At 27.7% G+C, this 20,810-nt stretch overlaps 1 protein-coding gene across 2 annotated transcripts in view; it reads left to right on the top strand.

The window, feature by feature from the left end:
* Window positions 1-11,488, top strand: part of LOC129906631 (GTP-binding protein RAD) — a 191,974-nt gene extending 180,486 nt beyond the window's left edge. The window contains exons 9-10 of one of the 2 annotated variants that reach the window (XM_055982453.1): window positions 2,498-2,581; window positions 11,261-11,488. In XM_055982453.1, the coding sequence (XP_055838428.1) occupies window positions 2,498-2,581; window positions 11,261-11,401 (225 nt within the window). In that variant the 3' untranslated portion in view covers window positions 11,402-11,488. The remainder of the gene's footprint in view (window positions 1-2,497; window positions 2,582-11,260) is intronic. The other variant, XM_055982454.1, reaches the window with a different exon arrangement.
* Window positions 11,489-20,810: the final 9,322 nt, after the last annotated feature.

Here is a 20,810-nt window from a genome sequence, read left to right as displayed (position 1 = left end):
AATTTTTTTTTTTGTAAATATATTAAAAACAAACAGATTAACAATATGAGTAACAATTTTAGAGGAAAAAAAATTTCTCTGATTTTTCATTTAAGAATATGTACTTATAATTTTCCAGAATTTTAAGTTCAAAAATTGTTTTAACTACTTCCTCTGTTTGCCTCTGTGTGCGGACTCATGTCATATGATAGTGTTGAATCTCAGCAACATTTACCACCAAAAATCTTATCCTAGTTCGTCCTAATTAATTTTTTAGAGCTATTTGAAGCTAAACAAATGTGAAAAACGTGAAATGCTAAAAATGCAGATTATAATAGAAAATGAAAAGATTTTTTGCAAACCATATTTGTTTAATATGTATTTTGATGCCATGAATTCGAATCTGACGTTAGTTTTTGAAAATATCCTTATATATATATATATATTGTTTTATTGTAGCAAAATTTACATTATTTTTTCTTAAAACTATATTGCACAATTTACAGAGATTGGTATATAAGCTACCTAACTGCTGCCAAGTTAAATTTATTTGAACAAGTTAGTGATTTATTTAATTATGTTTGAAGGAAAAGCTACTTGTAAAAACCTTCATTAAATATATCCTTATATTAAAAAAAAAAAAAACATTTAAAATTTGCTATTAATTTTAGTCTTTTAGAGTTTTAAGCACTACCGCCATTTGCCGACATTGTCTCGTTGATTCCAGCGGATAGTGTAGGCTTGTAGTGTTAAGCAAGAATTCCCTACAAAGATCTCATCCGTTACCGTCCGGATTCATCTTCTAGAACCATTTAAAGTTGAAATTACATGCATTTTAAACCTGACTTGATTTTTTTTTAGTACCTACCTACCTGGACTGGTTTACAAAATAATTTTTTTTTTTTTTGCTGAAACTAAAATGTACTTTTGTGAAATTTTTCCATGTGCTGAACTCGAGATATCTCAGGAAATCAGTTCTAATAGAAACCGTTACTAAATATGTCCAGACAATTTTCCTTATATAAAAGAATAAGGTCCGAAATACTAAAAAAATAAAGCTTTTTTGCATTTTATAAAGGTAATCATGCCTATTACCGAAGACGCAGATGCACTGCGGCGGGAGTGAGAGTCACTTTCACAAGATTTCTCATTACTGAAGCCGCCGGTGCGGAAGTGATAGAATGACATTTGGCTATGTAAGTGTCACCAATGACATATGTCGGTAAGCAGTTTAGTGTGTTTTCGTGGATCGATAATACAGTTCATCCCGGGGAGTTCACAGATTGAAATTTGATTCGGTTGCGGATCGAGTAGATTCCCGGGGACTGAGTCACTGCGTCTTCTGTAATAGGCATGAATATTTCAAAAACAGGAGCTGATAAATTATTTCTGATTCGACTTCAATACACCAAAAACCTTCGGAAAAGCATATTTTGGTTATGGCAAGTCACATTGTCTTCGTTAAATTTCATGCAAAAGTACTAGTTTTGGAGTCTTTTCAACTTAAATAGCCATTTTTCACTTTAGTGGGTGGGGCAGTGGGCGGAAATTAATGGTATTGATTTACCTTCTTATTTTCTATTATTCCTGAAAACTTCATCAAAAACGGTCCAGTACTTTAGATTTTACGGAGTTTTTTCATCTTTCCCATACAAGGTTCCCCACTGTGCGGCGTTTCTCTCAATGGTTGCCAACCCAAAAACCACTTTGCATAGCTTTGGTGTTCATAACTCTGGTTTTTTCATAACTTCAGTTTTAGATAACTTCGGTCTTTTATAACTTCGGCTTCCATAATTTCGGTTTTGCATAACTTTGTCGCGCATAACTCTGGTATTCATAACTCCGCTACTATTTCGTTAATATCACACATAAGTTATGTAGGCTTAGTAGTTTTACGAGATCTAGAGTTTTCAGTCATTACCATAAGGAGCTCTTAGACAGTTTTGCATGTGGCCACTTTAGAATCTGGCAACTTAATGTACGTTAATTAGCTTAATGCTAAATGTCTTCTTCTTCACAATTTGCGGTTGTATTTTTGTTCCTTGAATATTACAACATCTTGTTTGTCATATCTTCCCATAAGTTACTCTGACTCTTCCTCAATAGCTCAACGCCACGTGCGTCTTCTAAACCTGACAATGGACAAGTATTTACTAATATACTAAAAATGAATTTGCAATAATTATGTATATAGAACAAAACAATGTGTAAAAATCATATCATATGAATTGAGAAAAGAATGCATTCAACTTAAAAGCAGCAAAGTGAATGCAAAATCGATGAATGCAATTACGAAATTGCTTCACTTAATACATTTCAAAATACGTACATATCAATAAAAATTGCATTTTATTTTATATGCCCCTCAAAAATAAAGTTTTCAAATTCCATTTAAATATTCTTCCCTCGTTATATTAGATTTTTTTTTAAACTCCCAATACGAAAAACCCTCCCAAAAAGACAAACAGAATAAGAAAAAAAAATATTAATTAAATATTAAACGAATACCCCAAAATAGAAAAATACTACATCAGACTCTGGTAAATCAACAACAAAAGTTAAAGCAGTCACGGAAAAATCTGCAAAAAATAACGAAAACTTGGTGAGTACGCTGCCGATTCTCTCTGTATTCCCCAACAATCCCCATCATCATCTACCTACGTTACCCCAGTGAGAGTTGATAGATAGTTTTTTTTTTAATTTAATCTTTGTAAAAAAAAAGTTTTTTGAAACTTTATCAAGTATATTTTTCAATCTCTAAAAAAAAAAGATATGTGATATTGAAAGTGTTTTCCCTCCATTTGATTTTTTTTTTTTTTTTGTTTCACCTCTACTCTCCAATAAAACTGCAAGTTTACCCTTTTTTAAAGGGTGATCCTACAAAATTTTAAGTGAGTTTTATAACATAATTTTCTGACTTTCAAATTTTTGATAAAAATTAATTTTTATATTCAAAATTGTGAATTCTAAAACATGAGAATTTTTACTTATTTTTTGAAAATTTTGTGTATCTAAAGTTTTAATTTTAAAAATTTCAGAATTGTATTTCAATAATTAATATTTTTCAAAAATATTTAATAGTTTTAAGTACTTTCTATTTAATTATATGTATTTTAAAATATAAAACTTTTAACTTTAAAATTTTAAAAATTAGCTAGTTTTTTTTAATTTTCTTACTTTAAAATTTTTGATTTTCAAAATTCAAAATTTTAAAAATTAACTAGTTTTTTTCATTTTCTGACTTTCAAATTTTTGATAAAAATTCATTTTCATTTTCAAAATTGTTAATTCTATTAAGTGAGAATTTGTACATTTTTTTTTTTGTAAAAATTTGGTGTATATTAAGTTTTAATTTTAAAAATTTCTCAATTTTATTTAAATAATTAACATTTTTCAAAAATATTTAAAAATTTTCAGTACTATTTAATTATATTTAAAAATATAAAACTTTTAACTTTGAAATATTAAAAATTAGCTAGTTTTTTTCATTTTCTGACTTTAAAATTTTTGATAAAAGTTTTCATTTTCAAAATTGTGAATTTTATAAAATAAGAATTTTTACTTCATTTTTGAAAATTTGGTGTATCCAAAGCTTTAATTTTTAAAATTTCAAAATTTTATTTAAAAAATTAACATTTTTCAAAAATATTAGGTATTTAATTATATTTAAAAATATAAAACTTTAAAAAATCATTCAAAAATACTTGGGTCACCCTGTTCGAGTTAGCTTCATTGAAAAGTTTTCTATCCACTTGAATCCTTGTGTGAAAAAAGTAGTTTTAGTTGTTTGTTAATAATATTGATGATGATGGCAAACATGATCCCATATTGCATGCGGTTTATATATATATATAAAACAGACGAAAAAGATATAGGTTTTTGAATTTTATAACCTCTCGTATATCCTCCACAAGCCTTTCCCCTCTTTTTTGTATAGATTTATGAAGTTTTAATTCTTTGAAATTTTCGAAAAATCTATTATATTGGTTGATTGATTATATTATGGTAACATATACATTACCTTTCTATATATAACCCCTTGTGATTTTAAAATACTTTCTCGTAGATATACTCGTAGCTAAAAGTAAAGTAAAAGTAGTTTTTCCTGTGATTCTAGAGATCCACTTAAATGTATATTTTATATGTTATGTGTGTGTTGGTGTGTGTACTTTTTTGTGTTGTGTGTATGATGATGTATCCTGTTTATTTAAAAGTTTTGAAAAAAAAAAAAAAAAACAACAACAACAACAAAAAAATCCACTTTCAGTTTGAGTAAAAGTTTTTGATTTTTCAGTTCCTGTCTTTCTACAAGGATAAAAGTTTTTGTTTTTTTGTTTTATACGGAAATTAAAATAAATTCAAATGATGACTATTTCTATAATTGAATTGTTCTTTGATGGAATATATATTTTATTTTAGAATGAACAGAAACTAAATAACTTCGAGTCAAAGACGATGGTGGGTGACCATGAATTTTGGAAATTGAGAAATGTTATGTAAATGTTATGTATTTCCTTATTTGAATTTAAAAAAATTGAAAAAGTCTCTAAAAACAAAAATATTTGGAAGTTCTATTAACTTTTAAAAGAACAAACTTTTTCATGGAGGAATATAAAATAAAAAGAATGTTTTTGGAACAGATAAACAAATAAACCTTTCTACAGTATAAAAAGAAGATTCTTAGAAATGAATGCAATGAATTGAAAATTTCATGTTTTGCATTTGAGAAAAACTTTAAGTAAAAGCTGCGAGAGCAAATTTTTTGTTTATGAGATTTATATGAGAAAAAAATTTGTCATATAAAAAAACAAAAATCAAAATAATACTGAAAATATTTTTTCTTTGATTATTTTTATTTTCAAAACTTTACATTCTTCCGGGTATTGACGAAAACAAATATTTGATATGAATATTGGAATTCTAAATGAAACTTTAATATATTATATACAGGGCAAGGATTTTTATGCACTTAAAAACCCAAAATATGTGCATGAAATATGCACCTCAAATCTGAAAATATGCGCTTAAGACAATGAAAATATTCATAAAAAAAAAAAACATTAAAAAAGATTAAAAACCAAAAAATTAACTGAATTCCGCCAAAATTTAAACAAAGTAACAGTATAAATAGAAAATATAAAACCTTTTAGAATAAAACACACAAAACATTAAATTTAAATTACATGTGTACATGCAAACAAATCATTAGAATAAATAATTGTTTTGGTATACACCACCAAAATATTTCCGGAAATTTTAAATGAAAAAAAATTCTGCCTATTTGGCCTGACATAACTTTTGAACATGGAAAAGGACTGTTCAAATTTATTCGGTGTCATTGGAGCATCTTTGAACGCAAGTATCTCTCTACCCGAAAAGTTTACCAAAACCTCTTCATCGTCAGGTCTTGACGAAACGATTTTTCAGCATTGTTTTACATTTGTTTTTTTTTTAGATTTTTTTTTTTATAAAGTCATCCAATTAATTGAAAACTTCTTCAAAATTTTCAAAATTATTTGCATAGTAGGTTTTTTACTGCAGTAAAACTAGAAACTGTGACGGTTGGAATTGTGTTAAGTGCTGCAAAATGCGTTCTTTCATGGATGTTGAAATTAAAATAAATAAGTTGCCTACACCTTCACCCTTGAATCACATTAAAAATCAAGTGAAACAAAAACAAATTTCCCTTTTTCAAAAATATGTTTTTATCATTAAAATATGCACTAAAAACCGAAATATGCGTTTATATGCATTTAAAGCAAAATATACAAAAATATGCACCAACAAATACCTAAATGCCATTTTAAAGGAAATTACTTGATTCGAAAAACTGTCTTATTCCAATGCTTCTATTAATGCGGAAAAAAAATATGTATTCACATAAGAATCCTTGCCATGATTATATATATTATTGGAAAGGGAAAGAACTTTTTTTGAACTAGAAGTTGTATACAATAGACTTAGTAAAATTGGAAAAAAGGAACGGATCGTTATTCTATACATATTTCAAAATTCTGTAAATCGAACATTCTTTTTTTTTTAATTCTGCAAATCCGTTACTCTGATTTTCGAAAAAAACAACCTCTAAAATAATATCACTGTTATAAATAGGATTTTGTTTGCCTTTTGAACAATTTTTCGTTGATTAACAAATTAATTAACACAGGTCTGCATTTGAAAATATCCAAAATGTTACTACGAAATTCTGTAAATAAATTCCATAGGGAACGTCTTTTAGTGCTTCTCCCTTATTCTCCCCAATTTTTTTACCAAAATTATGATTTTTTTTAACTTTTTTTAAGTTAATTTATATCTACATGATAAGTATATAACAAAATGAGACAAAAAATATTTAATGTACTTCGGCGAAAACTGTATATGGAAACGCTACACAACAATTTTTCTAATCCATCAGATTTTTATTAGTACTAACCAAAGCCTTTTTAGTAGAGTTGGGCACTTTAGTTCATTTGAGTGATCGATCACTTTAGTTCAAATCACACTACTGAACTAGTTCTGAACTAGTTCATTTTAGTTCAATTTATTTTAATCACTTCGGTTTTGTTAGAATTAAAAAACAAAATTAGTTTGTACAAACTGTATCCAAGTTTATGTAAAATTGACGCATTCTACATAATAAAACAAATACACACTAAAAATAACAGATATGTACATATTTTATTTTCTATAAAAATTCTTAATTTCGTTCATATACTTGTCGAACTTTGTGGTTCCTGTCGAAAGTCCCGAAGAAGTACCTACGTTTTGCTTTCATTAAATCAAAATCATAGTAATGCAAGGACCAAGATGCTACTTGTTTTTTGTTCTTGCTCAGAAATAAGAGTAAGTGGTGCTTGAAGAAGAAACGCTGATACTGGCACAAGCGACCTTTTGTTTTACATCTAAATCTTGAGGTAGAGCAGAAGAACTGGGGTCGAATTACGGCATACGTTTGTTAACGTATGGTTGCTATGTGTCCCTATCTTTTTCTACTAATTAAATAGAGACACAAATAGTAAAAACGTTAACGTATGATCGTAATCGTGTGCCGTAATTTGACCCCTGATTTCGCTCAACAAAGAATTGGATGCAATTTCATTTGCACTTTGGTTTCTGTACCCCTTCTTTTAACGTGTGTCGGGTTAAGGGCGCTGTCGTCATATAAGACAAGGAGAGAAGGACCAAATTTAAAAATTCCCTATACAGATAGGACTTCCTTTCACCCAAAAAACATATTAAAAAAAATGATAATGTAAGGTGACCGCAAGCTGTTTTGTAATGTCATATTACGACTGCTTTAGGTTGCTGTTTAGTTTGTTGAAACAAATCTTTTTCGCTATTCGCGAACTAAATTGAACTAAGTAAGTGAACTAAGTTCACTAGTTCACCAAGATGAACTAGTTCATTGAACTAGTTCGTTCGCGAACTACACAAGCCTACTTTTTAGTTATTTTTTTATGTTTTAAGACAAAATTAACATATCGTCGCCTGAGAATTGTTTTGTCGTATGCGCCAATTTTAGAATTTTGGGAAATCGCAATTTAAGGTTTGAGCTTTTATAAAAAAAAAAAACTGGCCGATAGATTTTTTTCAATTTTTAATAGAATATTTTGTGCGATATCTTCTTCATATTTATGTTGTCAAAATTGTCACATCTATTTTAGTTTTCAAATTATCAAGGTTTTCATCCAAAATCAGTTTGTCGTAAACGCCACCAAAATCAACTTTTTTTCCACCCCGTACACGTACGACAAAGTAGGCGCACGTACAACATTCCAACACTAAAAAATAAATAATAAAATGTTCACAGTTCGTTTTTATTTATTAATTAAACATTTAGAAAATAGTTTCTTATTACATAGAAGTAGGTAGTATTGGTTTGACTTAGAGGCTCAATTATTAAAATAAATAGATTTAAAATAAAGAAAAACCAAAAAATATGACCATAAACATAAAAAAAAATTTAAAAAATGTCTTAACAAAAAATAAAAGTCATCCTTTGGCTATGAAAGTTGAAAGAAATAAAATAAAAATAAACCAAGTTTGGTTAAATTAATAAATTAATATATGGTCATAAATAAAAGTAAATTAAATAAATATCAAACTAAAGAATTTATTCTAATTTTTTGATTTGACGCTTCATAATATTCTTGGTCTGATTTAGACATAAATATTTAAAGGCTTTTAATATCAATAATCTTATCCTTAGTTATCGAGTTAGATTTTTTAGTAATTTGAAGACATTGGCTGAACAAATTTACAGGAGTTGCTATGGTAGACTTTTTATATGTTTTAAATATGAGCTTGTTATTTATTTAAACATATCTTATTTATATACTTCTTTATTTATTATCTATTAATTCATATCTATTTATTTATTTATATATTTATTTATTTATTATTTATTTATTTATTTATTTATTTATTTATTTATTTATTTATTTATTTATTTATTTATTTATTTATTTATTTATTTATTTATTTATTTATTTATTTATTTATTTATTTATTTATTTATTTATTTATTTATTTATTTATTTATTTATTTATTTATTTATTTATTTATTTATTTATTTATTTATTTATTTATTTATTTATTTATTTATTTATTTACTAGTTTATTTATTTATTTACTTATTTATTTATTTATTTATTCATACCTTTTTGTTAATTATTTATTTAATGCAGAGTTATTTATTATTTATTAATCATTTATTTATTTTCTTACTAACAAGTACTAACGACCCTTATTATATATATTTATTTAATATTCTTCACTAACAAAACTCTACTAATCTAACTGCTTCAAATCATTATCTTACGTTTTGAAGCAAATTTTTAGTTCTAGTCACAATGTACCTGCCCTTTCATTTCAAATTGAATTTTTTTTGTTGTATTTTCCTTCAAATATTTATTTAAAAACAAATCCTTAAATCATAAATATTTAAATACTGATTCAGTAGGAAGATAAAATGTAAACATTATCAAATCTCTGTATCTAAACTGTGCGGTAGCTTACCAAATGTAAATCAAATAACGAAAATAAAGATCTATCTATCTATCTAAATATGAGCTTTTATATTCCACTTTTCTACCGCTCGCTTTATAAAATAGTGTAAAAGTATCATCAGTATCATCAATTTGCAAAACAATAACGTAAATTTAGCGAAGAACAATAGCGCCTTAAAAAAATAATTTTCGACCAGCAGGTGTTTTTTGCGAGCGGGTGCAATAACAAAACTCACAGCAACCCTTTTTCGCCTCGTTCACGACAACGCGCGTGAACGAAGAGGCGCCACGGGCTCGGCGCCCACGACTACAGTCGACTTGTTGATCTTCTGTGTTCGATACAAGATCAATAAGTATACAGCAATAAAACAGCAACCTTTTTTTCACTTTACTTCCTTGAAGACAGCGAGCTCGAACGAAGTGACAAGATCAATAAGTGTACAACAATAAAACAATAAAACTGCGACCTTTTTTCACTTCGCTCAAGACAACGCGCTTGAACGAAGCGGCGCCCGCGACCGACGGTCGACTTCTTGATCTTGTGTTCGATAGAAGATCAACAAGTGTACATATTTATAAGCGGTACTTGTGACCGAGGATGAGGTCAAGTATCTAGCGGCAGGAACAAACGACAAGAACCATGACAAAATTAAATACAACATTTGAGATGTCTCTCAGATGCACATTTTTCTTCCTTGCACCTCTAGGAATAGTGCAGAACCTCAAGTAGCGCAAAGCTTAATGCAGCCCTTAGTTTTTAAAATTATTGTCCTTATAGCACATGAAGTCCTTATTTTCAATAAATACTTTTCTAGTAGGTTTATTATATTTGTTTATATTCTATTTGGGTCATATACCTACATACATGTAAAACAAAACAAGTTCGAAATTTTCTACCCTATCTGTTTTGTACGACGTACGACAAACCAATACTGAAGAAAAAAAAGCTGAAAAATACATAGAATTTTTGTCGTAAACGCCAAAAGTTGGCGCTTACGACAAACCAACGCTAATCCGATGCTTATTTTGTGGATATACGACAAAATGCACACTAATTATCTCAGTAACGGTAAACGATAGGACAAATCTGATAACAGAAATGAAAAGAGAACGTTCTAAAACCTATTACTACATATCCAGTTTAAAAGTGCATTTTGGCGTTTACGACAAAACAACTCTCGGGCGACGATATCTGCATTCAAAGCATTTGCAATTCAAAAAAAGGTAATAAGTCTCATTCTTCAAAGAGCAAAACAATATTTTCAAAATTTGTTTAAACCTTTTCAAAGAAAATTAAATTTCTTCATCAACATGACATGGATCAAATTTATCTATATTCATTTCGTCAAATTTTGTTTTCTTTTTCTGTGGTCAGAATTTCACCTTCAATATTGTATTACTGCATATACATTTTATGGCTGCTTTACCAGTCCTTGTTTAATTAAATTCATCGATTACAAAACCATTGTCATTTTTTAATTATTTTTAATCAACACTTCAACAGCTCACATTAAATAATAATTCATATTTTTGTCTGATAAAAATCAACAAGCAATTATGTGTCACCAAATAAATTCAATTTAATTTTTCCCATTTAATTGAAAATTATACAATCCATTAACATAAATTAAAAAAAAAAAAAAACAATAAATTTTCATAATTCAACAATAAATATTAAATTAGTGGTTGTAAAAAACCAATACAATTTTAATATGTATAAAAATTTAATTTAAACATATTTACACTTTCCTTCACATCAGAAAGTGACATGTTATGAAAGTGAAATTGTTTTTTAATCACAAACCTCAATGGTCATTCAATAAAATATTTATTAAATTTTGAAAATTCCAATTTTTAATGTCCTTTCTGTACAGACAAAAAATTAAAATGCACTCCATATCACTGAAATACCTTGGAATGAGTTTAAACCATTTTCTCTTAAAATTCCATCTTGTTATCCTTTTAACCCTCAAACAAAAAAAATGTAAAACAAAATACTGCCACGAAAAAACAGGAACTGAAATTATTTTCCATTTGAAATTATAATCATGAAAATACTGAAAAAAAAGACTATAGAAGTCGTCGTTACAGTACCTTCCAGCAAGGATATTAAATTTCAAATAAAAACATTTTTGTGTCCTTTTGTATTCGTAAATGATTTCGATTGTGAACCAAACTTTTGTTTTGTTTTGGAATTAATTTATCCGTTTTTTTTTTTTGTATTTAATATTTTTTTGTTATTTTATTCTAATTTTGCCTTTTATTTTTCCAGGGTCATCGAGAATCACCAGCTCACTGGTATAAAAGTCGCAGTGTTGTCCTTGCCAGCATGAAGGCTCGCCAAATGCTAACATGGATTTTGGGCAAAGAAGACTCGAAATTCAAGCACTGTGAAAATCTTCAAGTCCTCTGAGCTCCAGCCAAGAGTAAATAAATTATAATTATATTCTTTATTGTTTTGCTTTTTTTTTTAAATAAATTTAAATAGAAAAAAAACAAACAATGGAAAAGTGTGAATAAAAAAAAAATAAAAAAAAAAAAGAAAAATAAAAAACCATCGGTTTCTAGAATTTAATTTATTTTTCTATCAAAATGTTTTGATAAAAAAAAAAGAAAAATCAAAAATAAAAAAATTACTTAATAATTTAAAATGAGACCAATGCTATAGAATTTGTATCCCCCTATCTTTTAAAAAATAAAAAAACAAAATAATTATTAAAAATATTAAAATCAAATAATTTTATTATACATATTTAATATAAAAAAAAATAATAAAACAAAAAAGTAGACAATAGAAATTATGTACGTGATACAAGGTATCACGATGTTACTTAGTTTTTATAAAAAATAAATAAATTATATTATGTATACTATGTACTTAAATCCTTATTAATCTTTAAAATAGTGCTCTTTTTGGTGTTTTTTCATTTTATTTAAAAAAAAAATATATATATATAATATTATATAATTTCATGTTGATAAATCTATAAATGCTAAATTCCTTATTTGAACTTAAAAAATAATTAAAAAAAAAAAAACAAATAAATATATTTGAATTAAAAACTATATAGGAAAAAAACTTGTATATTAAGAAAATTAATTACAAAACAAAATTACAATTTTTATTAAGTATGTAAGTTATTATTATTTTTTTTTAAGATTAGTAAAGATTTTTGTGTCTTCCGAACTTTCAAACAATTAATAATAAAATGAATGAAAGCTAATGGATTTGGAAAATGAAATAAATGTTTGTATGAAAAAAAATGTGTTTTTATGAATATGATTGAAAAATTTCTCGGTAAGTATTAAAAGGGATTCATCAACATTTCGAGGATTTTAAAATCTTGAAAGTACACAAGAAAATTAATTTTTGAAGAACAAACCAATGTGAAAAAGTAGACCTCGCAATTATATGCCTGTCTGTATATGGAGCTACAGTGTTAAGGAATGGATAGTTTAACTCCAAACTTGAAATGGAACGCTTTTGAGAGCATCGCCAGAGCTGTTTTTCTAATTATTTTTTAAATATGGTACCTACATACCTATACCAAGTTTAATTTTCTCAAAAACAGCTTCAAAGATTTTGTGTAAAAAAACACATGTAACTACTACTTTTTTAGACAAGACTTACATTATATTTTTTTTTTAAATCGTTAACGTTATATTAAGAATTAGTGATTTGAACTATTGAATAAAAACTATCAAACTATCGATAGTTGTAAAATATTCATTTATTCGATAGTTTTAAATCATTCATTCATTTAGTTACTATTTTCATTCGATTAATTTTTTTCATTCGATAATTGTTTATTCGATAGTTTTTTCATTGGAATAGTTTTTTTTATTCGAAAGTTTTTTTATTCAAATAGTTTTTTTATACGATAGTTTTTTCATTAAAATAGTTTTTTTATGCGATAGTTTTTTCATTCGAATGGTTTTTTTTTATTCGATAGTTTATTCGATAGTTTTTATTCGATATATTTTATTCGATAGTTTATATTAGAATGAATAAATGAATGAACTATTCGATAGTTCAAATCATTCAGTTACTAACAATCGATAGTTCAAATCATTCGATAGTTCCCATCACTATTTAGAATAGAAGATTTTTTAATTCGATCTTTCTCGTTAACGCCTAAATGTATCTCTAAACTCTAAAACGAAATTCTTAGATTTTTTTTTTTTTTGAAAACGATTCAGTAAACTTTTTTGAAAAAATAAAACTGGTTTTAGATGTTTATGAATAATTACTCTAAAATGGAATACTTTACCCATCAGGATATTTTTGTTTTTAATTTCTAAAAATTTTGTATGGAAAAAATTATTATTTACAAAAAACACGGCTCAAAATGGTTTCGAAAATATATTTTATGGAAGATCATGTAGTGAATATTTTTTAATCCACTTGCTTCTGGCATCATGCATTGCAATGATTCGTCGTGGTAGACTGTCATAAAGCTACCTGATTTTGGGTATGTTTTGCAGGCTGCTACGTTGGTTTCCTTCAATTCTTCTTTGTTGTTGTATTGTCGACCTTCCTTGTAGATTTCTCGAGCAAAAATCAACCAGATGTTTGGAACGCCGATTGGCTAAAATATTGATTCCAACTTCCTTCATATAAACGTTTACTAAAAATCATTCTTATCTCTTAAATTTAAATCCACTAAATTTAATCAAGACTTTTTGAAAAAATGGTCCTCAAACTCAGAATTAAAAAAAAAATGTTATTAGAAAAATTTAAAATTACTTTTTCCCAAACTTTTTCTAATAAAATATGAATTTATTAAAAAAAAATTTTTGGCCATAAATATTATCAGTTGAATTTCGAAGTAAAAAAGGTAAAATATATCACACTTTTGAAAAAAAAAAATGAAAAATTACTTCAATTTCAATGGTTTTTTTTTTTATTAAAACTGAATTTTTGGATTGAAATAATTAATTTTCTCAAAGACTGTGGTAAATAGGAACTTTAAATTTTTGCTATATAACTTTCAACAGTAAGGGTTATTAAATGAATAAAAAATAATTTTATGTTTAGATGTTGAACTTTAAAAAAAAATAAGTTACATTTTTTTTCAAAACTTTTATTAAAAAAAGTTCTTCGAAAATGAAATACTTTTTAATTTTTTTCATATAGGTACCGTAATACATATTGACATTTCCTTTTATAATTTGAAATCATAATAAATGCGGCCAAAAAAATTTGAAAATAAATACATTTTATATTACGACCAAGTTTAAAAAACGACATGTTAAAATTTTTTCAATAATTTTTTTTTCAAAAATCTGAGTTCAATTACCATTCTTTCAAAAGCCGTTCATTCAATTAACTTAATTTTAATTTTACATATATGACTAAGCTTATAGCTTTTAAAAAATGTATATTTGAATATTGTAGGTGTTGCCGTTGTGTTCAAATATTTTTTTTTGTGTTTGAAGTCAATTAAGAAGAAAATTGCATCTATCGCTTGAACTATGGAAGATTGTCCCTTACTCCCACATATATTTTTTCCTTGAATTTCCTAGACAATCTTTTGGCATCAATTAATTTATGAAATTTAAGAAAAATTTTTGAAAAAAATTTGTTTTTGTTCACAAAAATCTTCAATTAAATTTAAAAAATCAAAACGGCAACACCGGCAATTTTTAATCTATAGACTTTAAAGTATTTTTAATTACCGACGTTTGAAAAAAAAGATCATCAAAATCTAAGCTGTTCGGCCGGGTTCCCTAATATTGCCAATTTTTGAGCTTTAGTTACTCCACTATTTAAGAATTGTAATAAGATTATTGACATAATTATAAACATAAAATTACCAAAGTTATATCGAAAAATTAGGAAAAAATTCAAAAAAGTTTCCACGTTTGATAAAAAAAAATCAAAAAAAAATCAATATAGCTACCTTTAAACTCTTATAACTTGAGAATGCAGCAACAATTTTAAATGTTTATGGCCTTAAAATGTAGCTTAGACTTAACAAATTGTTTTTGTTTTTTTTTTTCAAAAAAATAAAATTTTACTATTCATAGTAAACATACTAAACGTACGTAAAGTACCAAACATGCGAAACATACGAAACGTGCGAAAGTAACGAATTATACGAGACATACGGAAGTAACTAGTAACGATATTATTGATGCGGGTATTAGAACCAAAAGTAACGTATACATGCGGGTACTTAGACTTGAAACTATTCGATGTACTTCGAATCAAAGCACGTTTTTACACTGCAAAAACCATTGATGGCGGACAAATAGAATAGTTTTTGTCGAAATTCTGCATTGAAAAAAAAAATTCAATGCAAATATGTATTGTTTTTAATACCTAATCGTCGAATTTCTTACAATTTTGGCTATTTGGCCATACATTAAGTTCATTACATATTATAGTTGAAATAGCTAATGTGTGTTCAAATAGCCAAAATTGTAAGAAATTCGATGAATATTAAAAAAATATATTTTTTTTTTCAACGCAGAAAATTTTGTATTTGCAATAAATTTTTTTTGTTGCAAAAAATTTTTATTTGCATTAAATATTTTTTTTTAGTGCAATTTTTTTTTAATCACAATGAATATTGTTTTTAAATATGTATACTTACTTTAAAACAATTTTTTTTCTTAAAATATACCCAAGAATCAGCCCTTTAATTTTCCTTATCTTACCCTGTATTATAGATAAAAGAAATATCTTTTTTCACAGCATTAGTGTTTTTAAGTTTAATTCAAGTTTAAAGTTAGGTATATTCGTATATTTAACAACATTAAGTTAAATACAAATTTCTTGAATTTTCAATTAAAACTTAAAATATTTACATAAGTACAATAGTAGTTTTACTATAGGATCTAATTTCAAATCTTAAAAATTCAACAAACTTGTCAAATTGTTATTTGTTTACATCAAAAGTTGCAGTAAAACAAGAAAACTTTTCTCCTAGTTACTGAGTTCACAAGAAAAAAACAAAAACAAAAACTAGCAGTTAATTCCGCTTCAGATATTTTAAATAACAAAAAAAAGTATCTATAGGTACTTTTAAATTGCACAACAGATTTGCTCAACACAATATCTCCTGGGCTAAATCCTATAGCTTTCATGCCACTTTTCATACAATTTTTTTTCTTTTATTTTCTTTCCTATTCACTCTAAATTAAACGAATTTTCAAACCTCCAGACAGACAAAGCCATGAAATAGACATATCTTGATAAAAAAAAAATATATTTTATATTTATATACAATGTTTGCTTTTAAGGACTCACGTAGATAATGTGAGAACAATAACATTTTATTAATCCCATAGCTTTGTAAAGTTTCATGCAGGATATTGTTTCCATTAGTTTTGTTATTGTTTTTGTTATATTGTTCAATGTTGAATCTAAAGTGCCTGTTCCTGTTTTTCGGTTTTCTTGAAATTCATCCTAGAAAATTGGATAGCTATTATATTGCACTGTGTGAATATGAAGAACATTTTCTTATATATCATCATCATTGTATGCGGCAGTGGCAGTAAAACGTGTTTAAAGGAACAACACAAGAAACGAATGATTATAAATTTGTCTTTCCCAGACATGAAAACTGCCACGAACAGAAAATATATAAAAGAAAACCAAGAATTCATGTTTTCGGTTTGGAGAATGACGTGATTTTGTGGCTGCAAATTTTGTGTTGTGGTGCATGAGCATCGTCAGTATTCAGAAAACCAAGATGAATGCATTTTCTTATAAATAATGTTGGTATAATGTGCATATAACATAGTTTTGGTTATAACATCCTATTGGTTTTTAGTTACGTGGTTTAAGCCTTTTGAAGATGTTTTTGCTGTTAATGTGAAATGTTGAAGTAAAATGGTGACAATTTTCCCAAAATTTTTTTTTTCTGGAGTTTTTAAAATAAAATATCAAAGATTTGTATTCCTTTTGATATCTTTTGGTCGAAAGGTACCATATTTAAGGACGTTACATAACCTATAACCTGCGGACAATCAAGACGCATCCAACGATATATCATATGTCAAATTATCAAAAAAAATTTAGAAGTTACGAGGGAACGAAGATGCAAAAATCCATAGGAACTGGTAAGCGTCATCTCAGACGCTGGCTATATTACCTATAACCATCGGGCAAGCAAGATGTTTATATCAATATTTCATGTGTCAAATTATCATAAGAAACTTAGAAGTTATAAGGAAACAAATATGCTAAAATCCACAAAACTTAGAATAATAAGGGAACAAAGATGCAAGAATCTATAAAAAAAAAACTGATTAAAAACACAAAGTTATAGGGCCTTTAACTAGCGGGAAAGCAAGACGTTTCTAACGATATTTCATGTGTAAAATTATCATAAGAAACTTACAAGTTATGAGGGAACAAATATGCTAAAATCGATAAAAACTGGTTAAACACACAAAATTCTCTGTTGGCTGGAAAGCGTCATATCAGAGACCGTTGAATGGCCTATAATCAGCGGGCAAGCTAGACGTTTCTAACGATATTTCTTGTGTCAAATTATCATAAGAAACTTACAAGTTATGAGGGAACAAAAATCCATAGCAACTGGTTAAAAATACAAACTTATCTGTTGGTTTGAAAGCGTCATTTCAGAGAACGTTATATAGCCTATAACTAACGGGCAATCAAGACCTTTCTAAAGATATCTTTTGTGTCAAATTATCATAAGAAACTTACAAGTTATCAGGGAACAAATATGCGAAAATCCCTAAAAACTGGTTAAAAACACAACCTTTTCTTACGCTACACAGTAGTCATATTCCTTTTTTATGTTAAAAAGAGAAAAAAACACAAACTTTGGGCATTTTGATTAAATTGTATTTAAATGATGCAAAAGTTTCAATTTTCTTTTCAAGTCGGTTTCTTGTTTTATTCAAGGTTGTCTTGGATCTTGGATCAGCAACATCTCATTTGCACAAAAATCAATCAAAGTTTGCATTTGCGGTTTGCAATGAAACTTCCCTAATTACTTTTACAAATCTATACCAACAAAGCCACAGTCCATGCCTATACACATTTTCCATTTTGTAAATGTGCTCTAAATGCATGATATTACAAATATATGTCAAGACATTACTACATCTGTGTGTTTTGTCGTGAAGTAGTGTAGTTTCCTTCCATCAGTTTGTTGTTCCTTTTTTTTCTATTTTTCATCCACATCTCTATAGTGTTTTAAGGAATTCGTGTTCTTTTGTCAAAGTAGATGAGGAGTGCAGTGAACAGTAAAGTGACACCAAACAAGAAGTCTCTTGAACTAAAATCTACCACCCACATTTCTGTTATATGTACATTTGACACCATTAATTCTTCCTTTTGGCCGATTTTAGTCTTTTTTGTTGGGTTTTTTTATGTAGACAGAAACAACCAATTCTCCCTGCTCGAATTGACTACACTATACCAAGTAGATGAAGAAATTTAATTTAAGTGCAATGGAAGGAAATTAAACCCAAAAAGCAAATAAGATGCAGCTTTAACCAGATTCTTGGAAAAAAAAATTAACGTCCTTTTAGTCTTAGCAATTAGAAAACCAACGTTTTTGGAAAAGAAAAGTAATTGATTGAAAGAATGAAGACTAAAGCCACGCTTTTCCTACAACAGGGCGACAAAACAACTTAACACACTTGTGGCACTTATAGCCCTTGTCCGTATGTCGCACTTGTTGCACCTGTCCGAACATTTCCGAAAATTTCCGAAGACTTCCTAACACCTCCGAACTTCTCCCACTTGTCGTACTTGTCCGAACAATTCTGAACATATTCGAAGTTTTCCAAACATTTCCAAGATATTCCGAGGTTTTCTGAACATCTCAGAACTTCAGAACACTTTCGAACATTTTCCAACAGTTCCAAACATTCTCAAACATTTAAAGAACATTTAATTGAAGTCCAAAAAGACCAATATGAAAAAGAACCGACAACATTACCATTTTTAACGCAGAAAAACTCTCGTGTTTTTTGAAAATCTAAAAAAAAAAAACAATCTTCGATTTGAGATATTACACGCCTGCGTGGTCAGCCGTAGCTCAAACCGACACAACGCACACTGGTCGATTCAGTACATCGTAGCTGGTCAAAAGTCGAAAAAAAAAGTTGTTGTCAACATAAAAAATACCGTTAGGCCGAAAGTAAATATTCTTAAACAACAAAAAACAACAAAAATAATTTTTTGATTCCGTTATTTTATTCATGGGAAGCATCTCAATGTAATCATTCATGATTTGCTCACTCTCTATTTTAACTTCCTCGAATTAACAAGTGTTTACAAAGTGATAGTTTATGATAAAAGTGAGTAATTGAGTTGAACAAAAAAATGTCAGAAAATGCTAGTGGTATGTATTTTTAAATTCAATTTGTTTTTTGTAAAAAAAAAGTCGGATTCTATTTCTATTAACTGAACGTTGTAAGGCATTTTTTTGATAGTTCTCAGATATTTGTTTTTTACTTCTTGGACGATTAAAAAAAAGTGCCGAAGAGTGCCATCGTGAATTTTTTATATTTTGTAGTTTGAATCATTACCTTTAATTTGATGCTAAAATTAAGTGCCGAAAACCACCGCAAACTATTTTTTTCGTCTCTTTCAGGTACCAATCCGCTCTTATTAAGGTGACCATTTTTTTTACGGAAGGACATTGTTCAAGATTGTCAAGCTTGTAGAGCATGAACTGTTATGTGTGATATATGAAATGAAAGGTTATATTATATCTTTTCAAAATAAAAATAAATCAAATTTAAAAATGCTCTATGTAAAAAGATATTACGTGTCAAAAAAAAGACCATCTTTTTACCGTTATCTCAAAAATGTGACTATGAAAATGATTGCAATTTTGCACAAATATAGTCCTGGCTTTTATTTATATTCCCTATTAATTTGATTAATATATCTATCAAAACGAAAAAGATATAAATAAAAAACGGTCAAAAGGGCTCGAAAACGGTCAAAAATTTGGGAAAAAGAAATATTTTTTCCCATTAAGGATATCTCGGGCAATAAAAAAGACATCAAAAAGATTTAAACAGGCATTAAAAGATGGAAAACAGTTCTTATAGAAACCGTTACTAACTATGTTCAAACAATTTTCCTTATATAAAAGAATAAGGTCCGAAGTACCCAAAAAAACGTTTTTTTGCATCTTCTAACGGTAATATTTCAAAAACGGAAGCTGATTAATTTTTTTTAACTTCGGATTCGAGTTCAGGACACCGAAAACCTCCAGAAAAGTATATATTTGTTTCGGCAAAATAACCCTTATAAACCAGTGTAATAGTTTAAGCTGTACATTGATAATGAATATAGCAGCTAAGGTGAAAAAAACTGCTAACAGGCACGGGAAGAACGGGAGACCAGGGTTCATCGATTTGTAAGACGTTATCACATTAAAAATAATATTCAAAACCAATAAGACATACAAAAGAATTAAGTCCACCTAGTGACTCAAAATCGACCACTGTGCAACGCAACAAAACGCAGAAAACAAATATAAAAAATCACACCCAGGGGCTGAGCACTAACAAAACAACCATAATAATAAAAAAGAAACAAACAAAATAAAATTTAATTATTATATATTTTCATGAGAGGATTTTGCTATAAATAGAGGTACACCACACCAATATCATTCAGTTCATCCGTGGTCGTCGACGAGTTAACATCGGCAACCAGCTCCTGGGATCGCTCGCCTTGTCGCGCCCCGCACAGTGTTGCGTTGTGTCGCGTTGTGTCGACATGTCTCATTTCTCGAAGAGAAATGTCTCGCGAGAAATGTCTCATGAGAAATGTCTCACGAGAAATTTCTCGCGAGAAATGTCTCATGAGAAAT

Source organism: Episyrphus balteatus, chromosome 1, assembly GCF_945859705.1.
Source record: "Episyrphus balteatus chromosome 1, idEpiBalt1.1, whole genome shotgun sequence".
NCBI lineage: Eukaryota > Metazoa > Arthropoda > Insecta > Diptera > Syrphidae > Episyrphus > Episyrphus balteatus.
This window is presented reverse-complemented; position numbering and strand designations above follow the sequence as displayed.